At 46.1% G+C, this 24,000-nt stretch overlaps 1 protein-coding gene across 1 annotated transcript in view; it reads left to right on the forward strand.

Annotated features, from left to right (window-relative positions):
* The window catches only part of LOC136695083 (plexin-A4), a 228,048-nt gene that overhangs the window by 33,997 nt on the left and 170,051 nt on the right, over positions 1 to 24,000 (forward strand). Inside the window, exon 4 of the mRNA XM_066668896.1 lies at positions 4,920 to 5,020. Within this exon, the coding sequence (XP_066524993.1) occupies positions 4,920 to 5,020 (101 nt within the window). The remainder of the gene's footprint in view (positions 1 to 4,919; positions 5,021 to 24,000) is intronic.

Raw genomic sequence — 24,000 nt, forward strand, 5'->3', positions numbered from 1 at the left:
TAAGTAATGCCTTTTTTTCTCTCTGCTCTTTGTAGCATGGAACTGATAGCATAGTGTTGACAGAAAGCCCTCTTGTGGTATAGCACTGTGCGCTGTCTTTTAAGGTACATTTGAATTCTGTTTGTGTGTTTATTGGAGTTTATTTTCCACATTCACTTAAAAGTACAATGGACATTTCTTTTCATTAAAGGTGCACTCCTCTTTCAGCATCATTTCTGTCAGTATCTGTAGCACATGGCATATTGCAGCTGATGATGTTTCTGCTGAATAAACTTAGCTTTAAAAACATAATAAAAGTCAGTGGGCAGATGCTGCTATATGGTGTTTCCCTTCGCGAAGAACAGGACTTTTGATTTTTCTTTAGTTATTTTTTTCCTGTTGTGTGTGGTCAGTTGAGAGCTGATAGAATATTCTTAAAAATAGTAGGAAAAATAGTAGAATAATAATATTATCAAAGGGAATGTAATGTCAGATTTGTTTTATTTATTTATTTATTTATTTTTTGAGCACTTTAGGAAGTCGTGACAATTTAATGAGTCAAAAGTGCTATACATTTCCAGGACAACAATAAAACAATAATGTGGAGGAGAGAAAAGGCAACCTGATCTTAGGCGTGCTATGTATCTGTAAATGATAGGTGGGTAAACAAAAAGTATGAAAAAAAAAAAAAGATGAATAAATGCTAAATCAAATTTAAAAACTTGTATAAGAGCGTTTTCCTCGTTTATTCAGTCATTCGTTCATTCTGTTAAATGTTGTGGTGAATTTTAATGAACAAAAACATCATCGTATTTATTATTCTCCTGTCTTCCGCTGTTGCCATGGAGACGGTTAGGCTAGCGGTGGCTAGCGGTACTTGTGCTAACACAATCAGCTAAGGTTTATTAAATAAAACTCTTGGAATTAACACACATTACAGGCCTTGTTTTAACTGTATGTGTTTATTGTCGAAGTGTATATATAATACTCCCCTGAATATACAAATTATACGCTGCTTTACATCAGAGTTTGATGGTTTACTTGGTTGATTTAAGGTGGAATTTTAAAGTGGACTCCTTAGGTTTGTAGCCAGCATAACTAGCTTTATGCAGTTGGAATAGGGTGTTTTAAACAAAGGAAATGTGGAGCTGTAGGCATGGATTTTGCCATACATTTATTTAACCTTTACTTAAAATCCAGTAAATGTATTTGAATACAGACTTCACAAATGAGAGAAAATGTTTTTTAAAAGGCATGTAAATGTTATATATTTAAACATATGTAAACTGCATTGACACACTGAAATCATGTTAAATTAACCAAGTACTAAACGTGTTTCTTACAAATTTAAAACTATTATTTGTCATTACTAACCCATATGGCGTAAATTTAATAATCAAATAATAATAAATAATAAAATCTCTCTGTATAGTCCTCTGTATACTAATACTTAGTCCTCTAGGAATATAAATGTTCTATTTTAGATAGGACAATAACATCCTAGCTCTAAAACATGTGTTAATGTGTATTAATATTAATATAGGAATATTAATAAGGCATCCACTTATATTATATTATAAATAAGTAAAACGTTTTTGGAAATCATTACAAGAGCAATGATATCTTAGCATTAGGCAACAAAGCATGTTGAACACCGGGGACCTCCTGACCTGATCACTGAGGACAACAGAATCTGCTCTCCCTGAATTTCAGTGTTATTTGGTGAAAGCCGTTTGTTTTTGTGCTCCTGTAACACTATATACTTATTTACATGCTCAGTTCAGAGGGGACAATTGCAGGCAGATACTCATCTGTTCATCTGTGGCTCTACAATTACAGCCTTCCCTTCTAGAACCTGATATTTCATCCCTGTTTTCCCTGTTATCACAAAGTAATTCTGCACGCACTCCGGCTGCTGCTCTGCTCTGTGATGGAGGCCCTTTCATGAATATCAAAAAAGACCGTTCTGGAAGAGAGTGGAATTTCTTCAACATTTTCCCAAGCTTTATCATTTATTATAGCCGCACTCTCGGTATCGGTCCGGCGAGGGGCTATCTGCCACCGGATCTGCGTCAGTGCCTCTGCCTCGTGTGATTGGCGGCTCGAGGAGCATGTCTGCAGGAAAATGCACCTCCACGCCCGTGAACTAGAGTGGGGAGCGATTGGGGTTTACTGAGGCAGTGCTGATATGCATCGGGCTGCGGATGCTTGGCTGCGGGAGAATCGGCTGCCCGCTGGGAGATTGGACCGAACCAGATCAAAACCAGGAGGGGAACTGGCCCTAAGTGTGGCCTCTTTTACATCTTAATCACATTTGTTGCATCAGCGCATGGCGACGAGCCCTGAACGTACTTCTTTTTCAGCGCCACACTGGCTTAAGATGTAGGCTATAGATAGTAGTCAGGTTTCCATAGCGGCGGCACAAATACACGGAAGACTTTTGGTTTCTGAGCTGAAAACAGATGCAAATGAATTCCTGCTCATTATATGTTACATTCATCATGTCCCAAGTAGATGGTTTGCTATTATACCTCGTTATGAAATACTGGAATTACAGTCAATTACTTTAAAATAAGCAGTTGGGGCTTTGCTCGACAGCAATCTAGCCGTGGATATTGAGGAAGTAGAAAGCAAAATTTCATCACTCCACCCATCCCCATTTTTCTTGCCAGTCCTGGGGATTGAACCACAGAACCTAAGGCCACAGCTGCCACCAAACTCCTGATCTTTACCCAGTTCATTTCCATTTAAACCTATAATGTAGCTGCAAATTATTATTTTTGAGAACGTTTTGCCAAAGGGAGCCTGGGAACTCTTTAGTGTTCTTTTGTTTTCTCTAGGGGCACTGTTTCAAATGTAACAGTGATGTTAAACTCTACTTGAGAATGGATTAATTTTGCATAACAAATCTATTAATTTGCGTCTCAAATATCACATAACGGACAATGAACGCCGCAAATATTTTCTATGACACTCAATTCTTTTCTCCACTGATCAGACAAAGACACCTCTCTAGAAGTCTCCTCATATCTCCTTTCCCTGAGCCGCTTTAATCCCTGTATAAAGCCACAAATATTATAGGCTACACTGTGCAATCTGTGGATGATGGCACATAACCAGCTTCAGAGAATCAAAAAGAATTGCTGATGATGGTGACAAATGGCTGGCGTTATGTCAGAACCAAACTGGAACTGCATTAATGCAGATGGGTTCCTACAGCTGGCTTTCTGGCTCCTGCACTCGGGGTGGGTCAAGGGCAACGTTCTCCATAGAGGCCTGTATTTTCTGAGGATGCTCCAATTATGGACGTACCCAACGCTCTTAAACACAAGGCATAATAGAGGCAACTGGCCACGGTGAGTGATGATTGAAAGCTAAAAATCGGATAGTTTTATGCAAACAAATAGAGCTAAGCAGAAGCTGCTGTTCATCGGTAGCCATTTTAGCACCGGTGGAGCTCTGTGAAGTATGCAAAACTATGCAAAACACTGGATATTTGGTTTGTGTGGGGAAATTGTGGCTTTAAATCCTGGCCAGAAACTCTCTCATTCTCTCCTCTATTGCCCGGCTGACAGGTGAGTGACAACAGTCACTGGCCAGTGACGGGTCATTAATCAAAAGGCTGATGAAAGCCGAGAGCTCTAAGCCGAGGCCTTGGAGACAGGGATGAGACAAGGTTCTGTCCCTCTAGGGTTATTACATCTATATTTCTCTCTCTCTCTCTCTCTCTCTCTCTCTCTCTCTCTCTCTCTGTGAGAGAGCCTGAAGGCTACCTCTCTCTCTCGCACCCTGCAAAAGAAGAAACCGAAATGAACTCCAGTTCATTCAGCAGCTTAACTGACACGACACGTGCGAAGAGCGCGAATGTTCGTTACCTGTCTGTGTTCTTATCGTTTCACATCTTCACAAGTCACATCTCCCAGCAGCTGGTGTGAAAATATAGGCCATCATCTCCCGGTGACACTTTATGGAGAAAAGCAGTGAAAAGAGTCTATTTCACAAGTCGTGAACACCACTACTTAGTGACTGTCACCTTCTATGTATTAAAATGTCAAAATAATCATATATGAGTGGATCAAAAGCAAATCAGCTCTAGTGTTTTATTATCACCTGCATGAGCCAAAAGCATTGTAGCTGTAGCCCTCTAGCCTCAGTATAAGGCTGTGCCCCAATTGTGTACAACACACCACACCAATACACTACAATATATTGTACATATTAACTTTTAAAATGTGAGTTTGGCAGACTATTACACATAAAATTAATGTACTACACCGTTCAAGATGTCTTGTTGCTATGACGCCATTCGAGATTGCTTGTTGCTATGACAGTGCACACAATGCCAAGCTGCAGCTGTAATGCTGTCCACCATTTTTTCACAGGCTGAAACTCACATATCCCCCTCCACACTGCGTAGTGCACAGTATAGGTCATAAAATAATGCTTTCTGCACTTATACTAGATTTAGTATGAGGTGTGCAATTGGGACGCAGCTAAAGTGTTACAGCATTCAAACAGGGCCCTGGCCCATGCTCATGATAGAGCCATATCGTTGACCTCAATTAGCTTTTAAGAGACAAACTAGCTAAATGGATTCTACTACTGAACACTAGTACAGTTCACATCTGGGGACTGATTTCAGCTTTAAGCCCATGTTGGAACAGACATTCAAACAGAGCTTTTGCTAATATGTTAGATTAGCTCTTGGCAGCACATTAGTGTGGGTTGATTACTGAAAGCCAAAGACCACAATATCCAGTCTAATTGTTATCTTTCGTTCACCTATTGCTGGTGGGTGATTTGGGCTTAGATTAGCTGCTGAAGCTTCAACAGCAGGGTTGACTTCTCCTCTGTTTCTGAGGGGATTTTCGACATTTATGTACGATATGTATGTACTAGCTGCACTAGTTTTGCTAACACTATGCCTTTTTACTCCCCAGCTCACGCGTGTTCCAGTGGAGGCCTGTGAGCAGTACTCGTCATGCAATGAGTGTCTGGGCTCAGGGGACCCTCACTGCGGATGGTGTGTGCTGCACAGCATGTAAGTACCACACGCTTCCTTTTTCACACTGGCTGCATAACACTGCAACTTGCTTAAGGGTGAAAGCTAGCATGGATCATTCAGTGACTGCTCCAGGCAGCAGAGGGGGTTGCTGGGCTGGATCTGCACTGAAAATAGTGATGTACTGAGTTTACTTCATTGCAAAGTCTACATCGTTTCCACATAAATAACATATATAAGCTTCTCTGGTTACTGTCGCAAGGGAATGGCTAGACTTCTCCCTCCCAGTCCCAGGGAGCAGTGAACTTACATACTTCATATTACTTACTTATATATATAGTATACAAATGTACACACATATAAATGACTTTGTAAGTGAGAGGAGATCATTTATATTGTGTTTCCATCCATGGGTTTTTTTGAGAAATCTGAAAATGCGCCTAAACAAAGTGGAACGGAAAAGACCCACATGTCACAAAAAGATATTTACACTTGTATGAGGTGAAAAATAAATGTTGAAATGCCCAAACGAATGAAGGAAAAGGTTTTTTCTAGTAACCTTTAAGGTTTCTGCTGGTTCAAACCTAGGCACAGCGCCCCCCAGAGCCCAAACTGACCCCATGACTACGGGCTTTTAACCTACCCCCCAGACTCTCCTTCCACACCTGGAAGTGGATGGACACACGAGACATTTAGCATTTTATTGCTTATTTATTGCACATAACATTAGCGACATATTTGGATGGAAATCCGGCTTATCTCCCCTCTACGTAGATAACACACACACATACACACACATATATACAAACTTCAAGTCAGACCACCGCTCCCCCACCATAGAGAGATGAGCTAGAGGTAGGCTGTGGGCCCTCAGGGGCCTGGCACATTTCCCACTTCACTATAAATTGAATTGGATTCTTGTCCTCTTGTGAGGACCCTGGAGGGTTGTGTGTGTGAGTTCGGGGGGCCACTCCAGCTTTGCAACTTTTCTCCAATCTTCACACTTCTGTACTTTCCTCCCACTGGAAACCTCCCTTACTCCCTTACACACAAACACATCACCACTGGCACAGAGCAACATCGAGGCCAGAGAAGGTCACTGAGATGTGGGCAGTGTGTCAGAAACAGCGGACAGAGTCTGAAGCCTCTTAAGTGCAGGAGAAGAGCCGATGGGAGAGAGCGAGGGTGAGAGACAGAGAGAGGTTAGGAGGAGACTAACCTGTGTGAGCGTAATGATGCAGGGATGATGATTCTGTTGGGGGCTGTGGAGTTCACTCGGCTCTCTCAGGACACTCAGAAGCATTAGAGGACAGAGCAGTGGGCTTTTGGCTCACGGCATTAGCCACTTGGCTGCCTAAGTTCAGGGGAAAAACTTCAAAACTTGTGCCTCTCTCTCTCCCTCGCCCACACTCTCGCTCTTGTTCAGTGCATTAGCAGGGAAAGGTGAGACTGGGGGCTTAAATAGCATGTCTGTGTTCTAGTCCTCCAGAGACTCTCAGCCCTCTCCAAGCTCCTCTAGGCACTGCCCACAACAAAACAGCCCTGTCCTGTCCTCTTCTCCTCCTCTGGGCAGGGTTGCAGTTTTGATGCCTGCTCTCATAAGGGGGGCACGATTTGATTTGTTTGTATTTGCAGAATTGATGTATTTTATCATTTCCCACGACCACAAATCAGCCATGACTTTAAACCCCTGGGTGGTGGATCATTCTCAGCGCTGCAGTGACACTGACGTGGTGCTGTTAGTGTGTGTTGTGCTGGTGTGTTGAGTGGATCAGACACAGCAGTAGCTGCTGGAGTTTTTAAGCCCTTCAGTCTTACTGCTGGACTGAGTATGTACCACCAACACACACTGTGCAGCGACAGACGAGCTACTGTCTCTGACTCTACATCTACAAGGTGGACCAACGAGGGAGGAGTGTCTCACAGAGTGGACAGAGAGTGGACACAGGGTTTAAAAACTCCAGCAGCACTGCTGTGTCTGATCCACTCTACACCAGCACAACACACACTAACACACCACCACCACGCCAGTGTCACTGCAGCGCTGAGAATGATCACACCTCTCCTGTGGAGGTTCTTCATTGATGTATAGGGTGAAAGGAGGGTAACAAAGTATGCAGAGCAACGGATAGTCCACAGCCTGTAATTATACAACTACAAAGGCCACCTATGTTGTTAAATTAGGTCATTTATCTTATCATCATTATTATCACGGTCCAGGTCAAATGGGAATGAAACCCACAGCCTCCAGTGTGAGCTCTGGCAGAAACCTACCTTTATTCATTGGCATAGCTCACCGTCTGCCTCCTCCTCCTCCTCCTCGTGCCGCTTGGTCTGTGATTTAATCCCAGTGAGGCCATTATCTAAACAGAAGCCGTTGATGGTTCCCTGCCAAGGGGCTTCTTGGACCCCGTCCACGTGGATGTACTCTGGGAGCGGGGCTCTAATGACCTGGCTGTCCTTAAAAGAAAGAGCTAATTGGTGGCTACAGATTGGGCTGTCAGAGTCCAGCCAGATAACAATCACATCTCTCTGCCTTGTTGTCATCCCTCCACATGCACCGTCGCTCCTCAGCCTCGTCCCAGAGCGGGAGAGAAGCACCTTCAAAATGACGGGATCATCTTTAGTTTGCCACTTAGCCACAGATAGCTGGGGGAGGAGGGGGGGGGGGTCCTTGCCTCAACAGGTGTTTAAGGTGGATTAGGGCCCACCGGGGCAGTTTTGCTGCCTGCTTTCCTGCCTCGGCTTTCGCCAACATTTTACCCGTTCCACCACTCTCTCTCTTTTCAGTTTGTCTTCACGCTGGAGCACTGTGGAATGCTCTTCTTCATCTTCTTCCTCACTTTCTTAACTGAGCTAACATCTTTGAAGCTGTTTTGGCGTGACTACACTGAGATAGTGTTGGCACAACACAGCATGCATCCGTCTCATATTTAATGCATACACTGCAGACTGTATAGATTGCATAGGAAGTGCCTAATTATTTTACTCTGTGAGCTCCAGGGACGCTGAATTTAGCATTTTTGGCCACATACTGATTTATTAAAGCTTTAATTTGGTCATAGTTCGTCCTATTCATAGTCAGCGCCAAGTAAAAGCCAGAGACTGCGCTTTATTTGTTTAATTTCTATTCAAAAAGGTCTTAAGTACTTCATTTTCACGGTCAGAGAAAGAACCGGAAAACGTGAGTTCGTTCATCTACTGTAACCGCTTCTTCCTGATCAGGGTCATGGTGGAGGAACACCCTCACACACTCACCCAGCCACTCCACCTACCACCAGGTGTGTTTGGACTGTGGGAGGAGACCAGGCCACGTGGAGGAAACCCACACAGACACTTTAGCTTTTCAGTTTTCTTAACTTCTTTTCTTTCTAACAATGGTAGGAATAAATCTGAGTATACGTAGTAGTCCACCACTCTCTTATTCTCCCTCAGTTCCTTCCCTCACTCTCTCTCTACTTCCCTTCCTCCTGTTCCCTCTCTCGGTCTTAGAGCATGGCCTGTTGCCCAGAGTGAGTGAGTGAGCTCTCCTTCTTTGATGGAAAGCAGCAACCCAACTCCAGCTCTCCATCCCTTCTCGATTGATCGCCCCTGACTTTACCTTTCCCACCCGTCTCTCTCTCTCTTTCTCTCTCTTGCTCTCTCTATGCATATTTAACCAGGGCTCAGTAACCTCAGCTCAGTGAGAGCTAACTCTTCTCTCCTCCACCACCACCTCCCACACACATACACCCCACCCCTTCCCTAATCCCACCATCTCCGAGCAGGAGAGAGGATTAAAACCATAACTCAACACTGATATTTCCTCTTTCCCCTTGTTGCTGCAGTTGTATTGTTTTTAAATGGGGGAGTGGGAGCGAGGGGATGAATCCCACAGTGTGGCGGATCGATGGGGATGATGGTGGAGGGCGAGAGATGTATGGTGTTGTCACGGCGATGTGGTGGTTTCAGCACCCGGGCTGCCGAGCATGCGGAGAGAATTCACAACTCCTCACACATGCCAATAAAGCTGGGCTGGATGCAGCTGGCATTTTCAATTACAGCCTATCTACTCTTGCCTGGAGAGAGCGAGGGGAGGGGCCAGGGTGGGGTATGGGGAGTAAAGAATAAAATATTCCTTGACAGTTTTTTTTTTCATATTGGCCTCCATTAACTGCCAGGTGTTTTGGACACAAAGGGACTGAAGTGCTGTGTTCGTTCCAAGTGAACCCTTACTTTCTATAAATAAGAGACTTTTTTGATCCACAGAATTATTCTGGTATTAATGGTATCAGAATATTAAAGGTATTAATATGGAATTTGTCCCCTTTTGCTGTGGTCACAGCTTTAATTTTCTGAGAAGTATTTGGTAACACTTTAAATTCCAGCCTGGGTAAGTACAGAGTTAGTACCTGTTAATTAAGCTGTAAGATAAAGTAAGTACAGAGTAATTAAAGGGTATGATACTCGAAATATGGGGTTATTACTGGTATATCTTAAAAATTTTACAAATAAGGCACATAACTACATTCCAAACCCATTGTACTTCTGAGTGTAATTATAGATTACAAAATGTAATTAAAAGTAAACCCACGCAGACACAGGGAGAACACACCACACTCCTCACAGACAGTCACCCGGAGGAAACCCACGCAGACACAGGGAGAACACACCACACTCCTCACAGACAGTCACCCGGAGGAAACCCACGCAGACACAGGGAGAACACACCACACTCCTCACAGACAGTCACCCGGAGGAAACCCACGCAGACACAGGGAGAACACACCACACTCCTCACAGACAGTCACCCGGAGGAAACCCACGCAGACACAGGGAGAACACACCACACTCCTCACAGACAGTCACCCGGAGGAAACCCACGCAGACACAGGGAGAACACACCACACTCCTCACAGACAGTCACCCGGAGGAAACCCACGCAGACACAGGGAGAACACACCACACTCCTCACAGACAGTCACCCGGAGGAAACCCACGCAGACACAGAGAGAACACACCACACTCCTCACAGACAGTCACCCGGAGGAAACCCACGCAGACATAGGGAGAACACACCACACTCCTCACAGACTGTCACCCGGAGGAAACCCACGCAGACACAGGGAGAACACATCACACTTCTCACAGACAGTCACCCGGAGGAAACCCATGCAGACACAGGGAGATCACACCACACTCCTCACAGACTGTCACCCGGAGGAAACCCACGCAGACACAGGGAGAACACATCACACTCCTCACAGACAGTCACCCGGAGGAAACCCATGCAGACACAGGGAGAACACACCACACTCCTCACAGACTGTCACCTGGAGGAAACCCACGCAGACACAGGGAGAACACACCACACTCCTCACAGACCGTCACCCGGAGGAATCCCACACAGACACAGGGAGAACACACCACACTCCTCACAGACAGTCACCCGGAGGAAACCCACGCAGACACAGGGAGAATACAACACACTCCTCACAGACTGTCACCCGGAGGAAATCCACGCAGACACAGGGAGAACACACCACACTCCTCACAGACCGTCACCCGGAGGAAACCCACGCAGACACAGGGAGAACACACCACACTCCTCACAGACAGTCACCCGGAGGAAACCCACGCAGACACAGGGAGAACACACCACACTCCTCACAGACCGTCACCCGGAGGAAACCCACGCAGACACAGGGAGAACACACCACACTCCTCACAGACAGTCTAGTATTATCCAGTATTAACAGGTACTAACTCTGTACTTACCCAGTGATTAGTGGGCTGTAATTTAAAGTGTTACCAATATATATATAAAATATTATTGGGAGCACTGTAAGATGTTAGGGTTAAGTTGTCAGGGTTTTGAACTGGCAACAAGAGGAGGTTCACAGGCCTGGTTTTCTCAGTATTGAGCTAGAGGATCCTTTTTGGGAGACAGTGTCACGGTCACATACTGAAAACTGAAAGCTGAAAGACACAGATTCAAACAGCTATAACGGGTAGTGGAGCTGATCGATGGGCAGTTGAGTGTCTGGGGTCAGAACGACCCAAACTCAACTCCACAGAAGTATATTCTAATGTTGATGTTTTAGTGTCTGTATGTGGCTCCTTGTGTCCAGTTGGAGATGTTGCAGATGTCCATTACAGGAACAGCCATGGCAGTGTTGAGTGAGAGGGCATGAACTTGTCTGGGTTGCGTGGGTAGCTGCTCAAATATGGGAGTTTACTAATGACTGCTTCAAGGCTGATGTTTCGAAAAGGGTTGGGTTGGTTTCTATCCCCAATTCGGCCCATTAGGACACATTTATATCTTTTACACATAGATGCGACACTAACACACACACACATACACACACACACACACACACACACACAAACACATACACTTGTGACATTTGAAAGAGACATTTTTAGAAGTGAGGTGAAAATGGCACCAAATCACCCCTGATATCTCTCTTTCTCTCTCTCTCACTCTCTCTCTCTACCTCTCTCTGTCTCTCTCTCTCTCTCTCTCTCTATCTATCTCTCTCTCTCTCTCTTCCTTTATTCAGTGTAATTGTGATTGCAGTCACATTAACTCTAAAACTCTGTCTCTCCTCACTCTGTCTCTAAATCGGCCCGAAGGGTCTCTGTTCATATTCACTCGTACTGGCTCCGTGCTCAGGTCAGAGGCTGTGGATTCTTGTAAACAGAAGCTCATCAGGGTTAGGCCGGGTGTAATAACGTTAGATGGTTATCTCTGGCCGTGTTTGTCTCGAAGCCTCCGCACTGTCCTCTCTGCACTTCACACTACATAGAGCTGGCAGAAGGACAGATAACATCACTGCTCCCACGAGAGAGCCACAAAGAGCCAACTTAACGCTGGTCTCACCCCAGCACAAGGCCTCTTCCTTACTATCAATTGCTGCTTTGTTCACTTCCCCGTTGTCATTGTGGACGAACCCTGATGAATCCTCTTCTCTGTCACTTCCCCTGTGTTGATCGGGTCCTGTTTCATGGCAGAAAAGACTGGGTTGAATGCACTTGTTGGCTATATTTGCAGATTTGTTGACCTTTGTCAGCGGGCAGTGCTACTCACATCACCACTTTGTTTCGGTGGCACAGGCACGAGCCGACAATGATTTTTTGAAGCATGAGTTATTGTTAAAAAGAGGCAGAATGCAGTTCGTAAGTGTTGGTTAAAAGCATTTGATTGACAAGTAGGCAAACAGTGAGTGGGGATTTGACAGAACAAAAAAGACAGGGACGGATGGATGCTAACAGATCTAATAATAAACAGATGCAGAGAGTGGTCATCTCTTTTTAAGTGTTGTACATGAAGCTGGAAAGAGTTTGAAGGCATTGCTTTGTTGATTGCTTGGAACCCCCATCTGTTTGCCACTGGTTCATTTTCCACTCCCTGAATGAAGACTGTTACGTCACAAAACACTGTCTCTAACAGAAGCGGTGGTCTTCAGAAGCCACAACAACGGCGGCGGTAACGTTAAGCGGTGTTTACTCATGGTGTATTGGCGTGTTGTTGTTGTTTGGGACTGAACACGGCTCCGTCATCAGTTCAGACAGATCAGTAGAGTTTGTTCCTTCCTTGTTGCAGCGTCCAGCTCTCGCTGGATTCTTTCGTCGGCCACCGATCCAAGGAGCGTTTGAACCTCTTCAAAAGACCACGGCGTCATTTTACGAGCTGCCGTCGTGAGTCGGATAAAAACAAACGTGATCTCTGCTGCAGCTGGAGATTTTACAGATGGAGAGTTAGTGCTGGTCGTCTGCGTTGCGTGGCGTAGAGTGACGACTCTCTCTGGACGATCAGCGCTCTGCAAGGTTTACACGCCACGGTTTAGTCCCTACTCGACTCGCTCTGAACCCAGTGTCTAATGGGAATACAAAAAACCAAGTAGAGTTATGTAGAGTGGAGTTGTGTAGGTACCATCCAGTGGAAAAGCACCAAATGTGTTTGAATGGCTAAATAAAGTGTTTTTTAATTGAACATTTTACCTGTCACTGCACGTACACCAGCAGTGCCTACCTGGTTAATGCTAAATTTATGGACACCTTTAAGCTCTATTTACATTGTAGATCCCACTGCAGATTGGGGTAAGGTTGCAGACTGTAGCCCATCTGTTGTCATGCACAGTTTGTCAACTACTCCCTCATTTCTAAGCAGTCGGTTCACTGTGATCACTGGGCTTCTGTTGCCCAGATGTTTCTTGGATGGTGAATCTCACCATGTTTTTTTTACAAGTTAATGCCACTGTTGCATTGAGAGTTAACTACCCTCCAAGTTGTACAACCAAGAGTGGAGCTGTGGTGTGAAATTTACCAGAGGAAGGGTCATCAGTTCCAGTTCAGGAGCAGCCAGTGGAAGGATAAGAGATGATTAGAAACGAGGCCAATCCTATGCACCAGCAAGTATTGGGTTTCTAATAAAGTGGCCAGCACAAAGCAACATGTTCATAGTGTTGAGACGAAAGCCTCCAGCTCTCCACGTGTTTGTAGAAAGAAAGAGAGATGTGGATGGAGTAGGGTGGAGGTGGTGGAGGGGTGTGGGGGTGTGTGTGTGTGTGTGTGGGGGGGGGGGGGGGGGGGGAGTTGACCTCACTCTTCGACCCAGACTGCAGTTGATAGTGTGTGTGTCTGTGTGTGAGAGTCTGTGAGACCCACTTGAGGAGATAGTGTGACACTAAATTAACAATGCATTAACTTTGTCCTCCGGTCTCTAGATATTTGGCTCTGACCTTCAAATTTTAGACGCACACACACACACCACACACACACACACACACACATTCACACACAGCCAAACTCTTTTAATGGTGCAGACCGAAGGCTTTTATTCTGCTAATATGTCCTCCCATTGACCTGTGCTGGAGTGTAAACCAATCTGAAGTCCTGATCCCATGAAAGATTAAACATGGGATCAGTACCAACGTGAGGCCAATTGATTTGGTGGGTTTTAATTCCCTGCAAAACAGTGCTGACGACAACAGAAAGAAAGAAAGAAAGAAAGAAAGAAAGAAAGAAAGAAAGAGGAAGAATGAAAGAAAGAATGAAAGAAAAAGAGAAAGAAAGAAAAAGAAAGAAAGAAAGAAAGAACGAATGAAAGAAGAGAAAGAAAGAAAGAAAGAAAGAAAGAATGAAAGAAAGAAAGAAAGAAAGAAAGAAAGAAAGAAAGAAAAAAGAAGGAAGGAGAAAGAAAGAAAAGAGGAAGAAAGAAAGAGAAAGAAAGAAAGGAAGAATGAAAGAAAGAATGAAAGAACGAAAGAAAAAGAGAAAGAAAGAAAAAGAAAGAAAGAAAGAAAGAATGAAAGAAAGAACAAAAGAAAGAAAGAAAAAAGAAGGAAAGGAAAGAGGAAGAATGAAAGAAAGAATGAAAGAACGAAAGAAAAAGAAAAGAGAAAGAAAGAAAAAGAAAGACAGAAAGAAAGAAAGAAAGAAAGAAAGAAAAAAAGAAGGAAGGAGAAAGAAAGAAAAGAGGAAGAAAGAAAGAAAGAAAGAAAGAGGAAGAATAAAAGAAAGAATGAAAGAACGAAAGAAAAAGAAAAGAGGAAGAAAGAAAAAAAAGAAAGGAGAAAGAATGAAAGAAAAGAGGAAGAAAGAAAGAAAAAGAGAAGGTGGTGAGAGAAGACACATAGACACCAGACAGAAAACAAAATAACAGACAGGAAAAAGGCAAAGAGAGAAGTGGACACACCATGTCATTGATGCAGACCCCAATAGCACTTTAAACGTAAGTGAGTGAGTGAATGAGTGAGTAAACTGTGACTGGAGATACTCAAAGTGTCCTAAGTGTTGGGCAGTAAAAAAGTGAATATATCAATGTCCATATGAAGTCATATGAACTCCAGAGGAGCGTGAGCACATCAGCTCCCATTGCTGTGAGCTGTAAAATGTTCCCCAGCTGTTGTAAGCTACATGAACACACACACACACACATGAACACACACACACAGCCCCACCGAGACCTCACTCTGACATCGAACCACATATTATGTCATTTGCCACAGCCATCGCATTCGATACGTGGGACACTAATCCCCAAACATTTCGACGACAAATTAACAACATGTCAATTACACTCACCCCCTCCTCTTTTCACGGGTCGGCCAGTCATTTCAGGCGGTCCCAGACCCCCTCCCAATGAGGTGTGCCGTAAACCGACGTAGAGAGAAACACTTTCTGGGTGGTGTGTCCAACCTGTGGCCCGACGCTATAACGGCTTTAAGTGACGTGGGGAGAGATAGGTTGTAAATCATAATTAAGACGTGGGAAACAATGCTGTCAGATAAACACGAGCCTCTGTGACAGGAAGTGTGACACTGAGTGGGCGAGAGCGGAGGTGGATTGACAGTAATGCTAATGTAAGTCGAATTCATTCCCCATTCTAATATCTTTATTGGGCACTCTGTGGAAGACGGTTGTTAAAGTGGAGCGAGATGAACGCTATCAACGCTGACTCTCTCACGTCTCTTTCTTTCGTCTCTCTCCTTCCATCCAAGTGAAGGGGATTCTGTGGTCAAGAGAGGGTTAATAACTAACTAGATAGGAAGAGAGAGGAAAAGACAAAGAAAGAGATTGTCCACAGGTGTGTGTGTGTGAGTGACTGTTTGAGTGTGTGAAACTGTCCTCAGGTGTGTGTGTGAGTGAATGGGTGAGTGTGTGAAACTGTCCTCAGGTGTGTGTGTGAGTGACTGGGTGAGTGTGTGAAACTGTCCTCAGGTGTGTGTGAGTGAATGTGTGAGTGTGTGACATTACCCTTGACCCTGAATAGGATGGGGCACTTACAGACAGGCAATAAATGAATGAATGTATTGATTGATTTCTATTCCAGAGGTGGCCACTAGGGGGCCACTGTTAAGTTAAAGTATATGCATTTTCCTTGAAACTTTCTCAATCAGGTTTTGCCTCATTTCCCGAAAGCACTCTCTCTCAGGTGAGTGAAGTCTGTAATAATCATTTTATACAATGTTTAAGTTAAACTCCAGCAGTGAGTATTAAGGTGAAGTAGGGGTCTGTGTTTATTTGAGAGGTGTAACAGTTGTTACTGAAGTGCTGGAGTATTTTTTGCAGCTTGGATGGAGGTAGGTTTGCGGACAGTGGATGGCAGGTGGCCAGTTTTAGGGGAAGGTGGTGGTGGTGGGAGGCGGAGGGCTAGAGAGAGGGTTTGAAAGAAAGGAACACGCTCCAAAAGTGACGGGGGCGTCAGGACGGAACTGCAGCCTCTCTCACAACTGTCACAGAGATGTGTGGCAGTGCAGGGAGTGCTACACGACTCAGCCTATCCACCGCTGTCACACCACTGTCACCCAGCACCTAGAGACACACACACACACAGACACACAGAGAGAGAGAGAGAACCAGAGCGAGAGAGAGAGAGGTGACCTGTCGCAGCCTGACAGAGCATGAACTAGATGGGGGAGACTGACGCTCTGGAGGGATTGGGGGTGGGTGGGCAGGGGCTGAGGGGTGGTACTGGGAATAGAGAGACGGGAGAAAGTGAGGGAATGAAAAGACTTGAGTAATGAAAAAGTGAGAAATAGATTGAAAGGAGAAAGTCAATGAGTTATGGCTAAAGTATATTTACCCAGAGAGAGTGGGAGAGATGGATAGAGATGGGTTCAGCATAGGCCTTGTGTGGTAAGTAATAAGACTGTCGGTTTCATCCCTCTCTCTTTCACTTTGTGGCACAGACGATGCCTGACTGCTTTTACTGTAGCTTTAAGTAGACCAGTTTCTAGTCATGATGTGCCACTACTAAAAGAATACAACAAAATAAGACAGTATTCATTCATTATCTATAAGCGGATAACCAGTTCAGGGTCGCAGTGGGTCCAGAGCCTACCTGAAATCATTGGATGCAAGGTGGGAATACACCCTGGAGGGGGCGCCAGTCCTTCACAGGGCGACACACACTCACACTTTCACTCAATCAGTCTCATTTCAGTCTCCAATTCACCTACCAACATGTGTTTTTGGACCATGGGAGGAAACTGGAGCACCTGGAGGAAACCCATGCAGACACAGGAAGAACACACCACACTCCTCACAGACCGTCACCCGGAGGAAACCCACGCAGACACAGGAAGAACACACCACACTCCTCACAGACAGTCACCCGGAGAAAAACCACGCGGACACAGGGAGAACACACCACACTCTTCACAGACAGTCACCCGGAGGAAACCCACGCAGACACAGAGAGAACACACCACACTCCTCACAGACAGTCACCCGGAGGAAACCCACGCAGACACAGAGAGAACACACCACACTCCTCACAGACAGTCACCCGGAGGAAACCCACGCAGACACAGAGAGAACACACCACACTCCTCACAGACAGTCACCCGGAGGAAACCCACGCAGACACAGAGAGAACACACCACACTCCTCACAGACAGTCACCCGGAGGAAACCCACGCAGACACAGAGAGAACACACCACACTCCTCACAGACAGTCACCCGGAGGAAACCCATGCAGACACAGAGAGAACACACCACACTCCTCACAGACAGTCACCCGGAGGAAACCCACGCAGACACAGAGAGAACACACCACACTCCTCACAGACAGTCTCCCGGAGCGGGAATCGAACCCACAACCTTCAGGCCCCTGGAGCTGTGTGACTGCGACACCTACCTGCTGCGTCACTGTGCCACCCTATTTTAATGTACAGTAAGATGAATTAAAAATGAGAGTAAAACGATTTAAAAATGCAAACAATAATTCACATGTCTCTGGGCCCTGCAGAAAATAGCACATAAAGGAGCTTTGTCCATTTTTGGGTGAAAACCTTTAAATACAAATGCCATTTTCAAAATTAAAGCTTGTTTTCCTGTGAGCTTTCATGTGCTCCAGCAATAAACAGGTGCGTCTTAAAGTGGAAGCACCTGAGAACCCTTGATTTGTACCCCAACTATGTTACTAATGTCTGTCGCTATATTTTAGCTTTGCGTGGTCATGCCCCCGTGCCTGCAGTCCTGAATTACATAAGGAGACCCATGCAGATGTGAGAAATGCAGTTCCAAATGCACCTTGGCATCGTTTTCCCACAAGCTGTTTCCCGAGATTTCACAGAGTGTTAGCTTGCCACCCCATGGGGGCTGGTATTGAACAGTAAGGATCGATTGCGGTGTGACTTTCCGAGGGAACTGTTCACCATAGGAGGCATATAGCTTGGCAGGCACTGAGGGTGGGAGCCGAACCCAGGCATGTTTGAGCTTGAGAAGACTTAATTTAATCCCATCTCCAGTGTCAGGCACGTTTTACCTGGAGAAACGCCACTCAGACGCATAAAGTAGGCCAATTCTTTTCATAACGGCACCTTGGAAAGCGATATCTGTGCTGACAATGCTCCTTTGAAGTTGTAATTCACCTCAGTTTGGCACAGGTTTCCTCCAGCCCTCACCAGATCGTGTTGATCTTTCAGTTTCCAGGCCTCTAATTTTAGCCTTTCCCAGCATTGATTGTTTTTCCCCTTCACTTCATCACGCCATGACCTTCATGACATTCATGACCTGACTGCACTCCGCACTGTGGATTGGCTGCTTGAAACAGGTGGGAAACTTGCTAAGTTTAGCAAGTTGTCCTCTCTCGGGTTACTAATCTTTCCACGGCTTCTTCTCTCTGGAACAGTCGAGTCATCCCACGACAAATCACCTGAGGAGAGAACCTCCACCGCCGCCTGTTTTCAAAGAGATTTAACTTTCGTTAGACTTTTCTACTGAACTGAAAGTTTTCATTTTTTACCACTTTATTACATCGGGCTGTTAATAATTGAAGGTGGCACGATGGCGCAGCAGGTAGTGTTGCAGTCGCACAGCTCCAGAGGCCTGGAGGTTGTGGGTTCGATTCCCGTTCCGGGACTGTCTGTGAGGAGTGTGGTGTTTTCTCCCTGTGTCTGCGTGGGTTTCCTCCGGGTGACTGTCTGTGAGGAGTGTGGTGTGTTCTCCATGTGTCTGCGTAGGTTTCCTCCGGGTGACTGTCTGTGAGGAGTGTGGTGTGTTCTCCCTGTGTCTGCATGGGTTTCTTCCGGGTGACTGTCTGTGAGGAGTGGGGTGTGTTCTCTCTGTGTCTGCGTGGGTTTCCTCCGGGTGACTGTCTGTGAGGAGTGTGGTGTGTTCTCCCTGTGTCTGCGTGGGTTTCTTCCGGGTGACTGTCTGTGAGGAGTGGGGTGTGTTCTCTCTGTGTCTGCGTGGGTTTCCTCCGGGTGACTGTCTGTGAGGAGTGGGGTGTGTTCTCCCTGTGTCTGCATGGGTTTCTTCCGGGTGACTGTCTGTGAGGAGTGGGGTGTGTTCTCTCTGTGTCTGCGTGGGTTTCCTCCGGGTGACTGTCTGTGAGGAGTGGGGTGTGTTCTCTCTGTGTCTGCGTGGGTTTCCTCCGGGTGACTGTCTGTGAGGAGTGTGGTGTGTTCTCCCTGTGTCTGCGTGGGTTTCCTCCGGGTGACTGTCTGTGAGGAGTGTGGTGTGTTCTCCCTGTGTCTGTGTGGGTTTCCTCCGGGTGACTGTCTGTGAGGAGTGTGGTGTGTTCTTCCTGTGTCTGCATGGGTTTCTTCCGGGTGCGCCAGTTTCCTCCCACAGTCCAAAAACACACATTGGTAGGTGAATTGGTGACTCAAAAAGTGTCCGTAGGTGTGAGTGTGTGAGTGAATGTGTGTGTGTCTGTGTTGCCCTGTGAAAGACTGGCGCCCCCTCCAGGGTGTATTCCCGCCTTGTGCCCAATGATCCCAGGTAGGCTCTGGACCCACCGCGACCCTGAACTGGATCAGGGTTACAGATAATAAATGAACGAATGAATGTTAATATTTGAAGTGACATCTTCACGTCTGAGTGAATGTTACAGTTAATTTCTGGATCTGGAATCATCAACCCACGCTTTAAAACAAGAACAAGTCATTTTTTGGGGGTGTGATTTTTAAACATCGGATGTTTTTCTCACTTTGTGCTGCTTCCCCCAAGTAGTTGGCAGGCACTTTAGGATTGCCCCGCCCCCTCATCCGAGTCTCTCCAGTCACAGCTCTGAACCTGGGTTTATGTGAGAGCACAAAGACAAAGTTAAACAGAGCAAAACAGACACAGCAAGCACGGAGAAGAGAAAACTGAACGAAAACCGAGCTGCTCCTCACTCCTCGCTGCAGGGGGCCGTGCATTTGGTGTAAACAGACGTGTGTTTGTTCCAAATTTAAAGTTTATTCCAAAAACACACGTTGGTAGGTGGATTGGCGACTCAAAAGTGTTCGTAGGTGTGAGTGTGTGAGTGAATGTGTGAGTGTTTATCGCCCTGTGGGCACAAGGACCCTTTTTAAAAAAAAACATAAACAGAGCCTTGATAGATGATGTGGTGAATCACTGCAGATTAGGATCAGGCTTCCATAGACCAAATTGTCCACAGGCGTGTGTGTGTGAATGGGTGAGTGTGTGATTCATTGTAATGACCTAAAACCCTCCCTGTTGTGTATCCAGTGATTGTGTGTAGCCCCAAACAATGCAAAGCAAATTTCCATGGTTTGAATTCTATTAAAGCGAGTTGCTAGTTAACGCCATTGGATACCAATGTGAGACCTGTTGTGAACCACAGATTTAGAGCATGCCTTTAGTTCCAGATCTTCATAAAGAGGTCAGTCTGTGAATGGACACACATGGTACATGAGGATTAAACTGGACGACTTGTAGACGAGTGTATTTGCCCCGATGATGTTCGACCCTAGCCCCAATAACCCAAATCATTTCAGATCAACTCTCGCAGCATCTGCGATCTGCGCAGCTGATGTGCTCCCAGCCTCCTGAGCTGGGTGCCGCATTCATGGGTCCTGTTTCTTTGCCCCTGAGCTGAAAGCTCTATTAACTCTGTGGCAGAAAAAAGGGGTGGGGGGGGGGAGAATCCAAAGGCCTGATCTTTTCATCTACATGCCATATTACTGCAGATAGATAAATAAATAATAATAAAAATAAGAGGAATATATGCACCTCGGGGGTGGCGCTCCCAGGCTGGCAGACCATCCCGGGGTTGACAGATAGGGGGTTTAATATGTGAGGTCTTTGATCAGATCTGTGGGGGACATGGTGTTGGGAGAAGCAGATAAACTGTTTAATATATGCTGCCTCTGATAGGCCCCCAGGTGGCAGGGGGAGGGGGCCAGCGACGTTGAAGATGAGATGAAGCAACTCGTCTGAGGTTGCTCTGACAGATCTTGAAATTACATTCTGGGTTTCTGAGGCCTGTTCTGCTACATCATGGAAGGGGACCTTTATGGTGTCAGGATGAATGTGTGTGTGTGTGTGTGTGTGTGTGTGTGTGTGAGAGAGAGAGAGAGAGAGAGAGAGCGCATGCTGGGTGGCTTTAAAGTAGCTGCAGTCAGAATCTCTGTCCAATAAACAATAAATGGATTTATTTTCCATTATCTTCAATTATCAGTCACTTTATTTAGTTTTGTTCAATATGATGTTATACTTTTATTCATTCATTCATTGTCTGTAACCCTTATCCAGTTCAGAGTCTACCTGGAATCATTGGGTGCAAGACGGGAATACACCTGGAGGGGGCGCCAGTCCTTCACAGGGCGACAAACACACACACACACATTCACTCACACCTACGTCAGTCACCCGGAGGAAACCCACGCAGACACATGGAGAACACACCACACTCCTCACAGACAGTCACTCGGAGGAAACCCACGCAGACACAGGGAGAACACACCACACTCCTCACAGACAGTCACCCGGAGGAAACCCACGCAGATACAGAGAGAACACACCACACTCCTCACAGACAGTCACCCGTAGGAAACCCACACAGACACAGGGAGAACACACCACACTCCTCACAGTCATCCAGAGGAAACCCACGCAGACACAGAGAGAACACACCACACTCCTCACAGACAGTCACCCGGAGGAAACCCACGCAGACACAGAGTGACACACACCACACTCCTCACAGACAGTCACCCGGAGGAAACCCATGCAGACACAGGGAGAACACACCACACTCCTCACAGACAGTCACCCGGAGGAAACCCACACAGACACAGAGAGAACACACCACACTCCTCACAGACAGTCACCCGGAGGAAACCCACGCAGACACAGGGAGAACACACCACACTCCTCACAGACAGTCACCCGGAGGAAACCCACGCAGATACAGAGAGAACACACCACACTCCTCACAGACAGTCACCCGGAGGAAACCCACACAGACACAGAGAGAACACACCACACTCCTCACAGACAGTCACCCGGAGGAAACCCACGCAGACACAGGGAGAACACACCACACTCCTCACAAACAGTCACCCGTAGTGGGACTCGAACCCACAATCTCCAGGTCCCTGGAGCTGTGTGACTGCGACACTCACCTGCTGCGCCACCGTGCTGCCCTTATCATTTTAAAGTATACTTTATAGTATGAATTACACATTTTTAAAATTCATTCTGGGTGGCACAGTGGTGCTGCAAGTAGTGCCGCTGTCACACAGCTGGAATAGGAAATAGGAAATAGGAAAATGGGTACACTGCAGAAAATCTTTGGGAACCACTGCCCTAGAGTATCACATTATAATTATGACACTGTTGTACCTATGGGGTCTGTCTAAATGCTGTCTCAGACTCCCCTTCTACTAATCTAGTAAATACACATTAATATAGAGAGAATGAACCAATGAGGAGCTTTAGTTAAACTCAAAGAGCCATCCGTTAAAGTAAGGGAACAGATTTAAGGCATGGAATTGTTAAATTGAGAGAATGATTTATAGCATATTTTAATAATGTAATGTTAAAATGATGCAAACAATAAAATAATGTAAAATGATGTCATTTATTTACATTTACGCACCCCACCCCCACTGCAATAGTTTCACATGCTCCACTTTGGGAACCACTGCCTCAGGGGCTCAGCAGCAATGCTTCAAAACAAATGAAAAACATCACTCTATTTAAACTCGCATTGAAACTTAGGAAGCTTAATTCCTTTATGAAAAGGAATACTTTGCGGACAGTGATTAAGTTTATGAAGTTGAGAGCATGTCTCTGTTTGTTACTTGGTGCATATTGCTCTGTTCTTTGTGGAAGTTTCGCACGAGGTGAAGAGCAGCTAAGCTAACATTCATCCATCCATCCATCCATTATCTGTAACCGCTTATCCAATTTAGGGTCGCGGGGGGTCCAGAGCCTACCTGGAATCATTGGGTTTTTGGACTGTGGGTGGAAACCGGAGCACCCGGAGGAAACCCACGCAGACACAGAGAGAACACACCACACTCCTCACAGACAGTCACCTGGAGGAAACCCACGCAGACACAGAGAGAACACACCACACTCCTCACAGACAGCCACCCGGAGGAAACCCACGCAGACACAGAGAGAACACACCACACTCCTCACAGACAGTCACCCGGAGGAAACCCACGCAGACACAGAGAGAACACACCACACTCCTCACAGACGTTCATCCGGAGGAAACCCACGCGGACACAGAGAACACACCACACTCCTCACAGACAGTCACCCGGAGGAAACCCACGCAGACACAGGGAGAACACACCACACTCCTCACAGTCACCCGAAGGAAACCCACGCAGACACAGTGAGAACACACCACACTCCTCACAGACAGTCTCCCGAAGGAAACCCACGCAGACACAGAGAGAACACACCACACTCCTCACAGACGTTAACCCGGAGGAAACCCACGCAGACACAGGGAGAACACACCACACTCCTCACAGATAGTCACCTGGAGGAAACCACACAGACACAGGGAGAACACACCACACTCCTCACAGACAGTCACCCGGAGGAAACCACACAGACACAGGGAGAACACACCACACTCCTCACAGACAGTCACCCGGAGGAAACCCACGCAGACACAGAGAGAACACACCACACTCCTTACAGACAGTCACCCGGAGCAAACCCACGCAGACACAGGGAGAACACACCACACTCCTCACAGACGTTCACCCGGAGGAAACCCACGCAGACACAGGGAGAACACACCACACTCCTCACAGACAGTCACCCGGACTGG

Source organism: Hoplias malabaricus, chromosome 4 (genome assembly GCF_029633855.1).
Source record: "Hoplias malabaricus isolate fHopMal1 chromosome 4, fHopMal1.hap1, whole genome shotgun sequence".
Classification (NCBI taxonomy): Eukaryota; Metazoa; Chordata; class Actinopteri; order Characiformes; family Erythrinidae; genus Hoplias; species Hoplias malabaricus.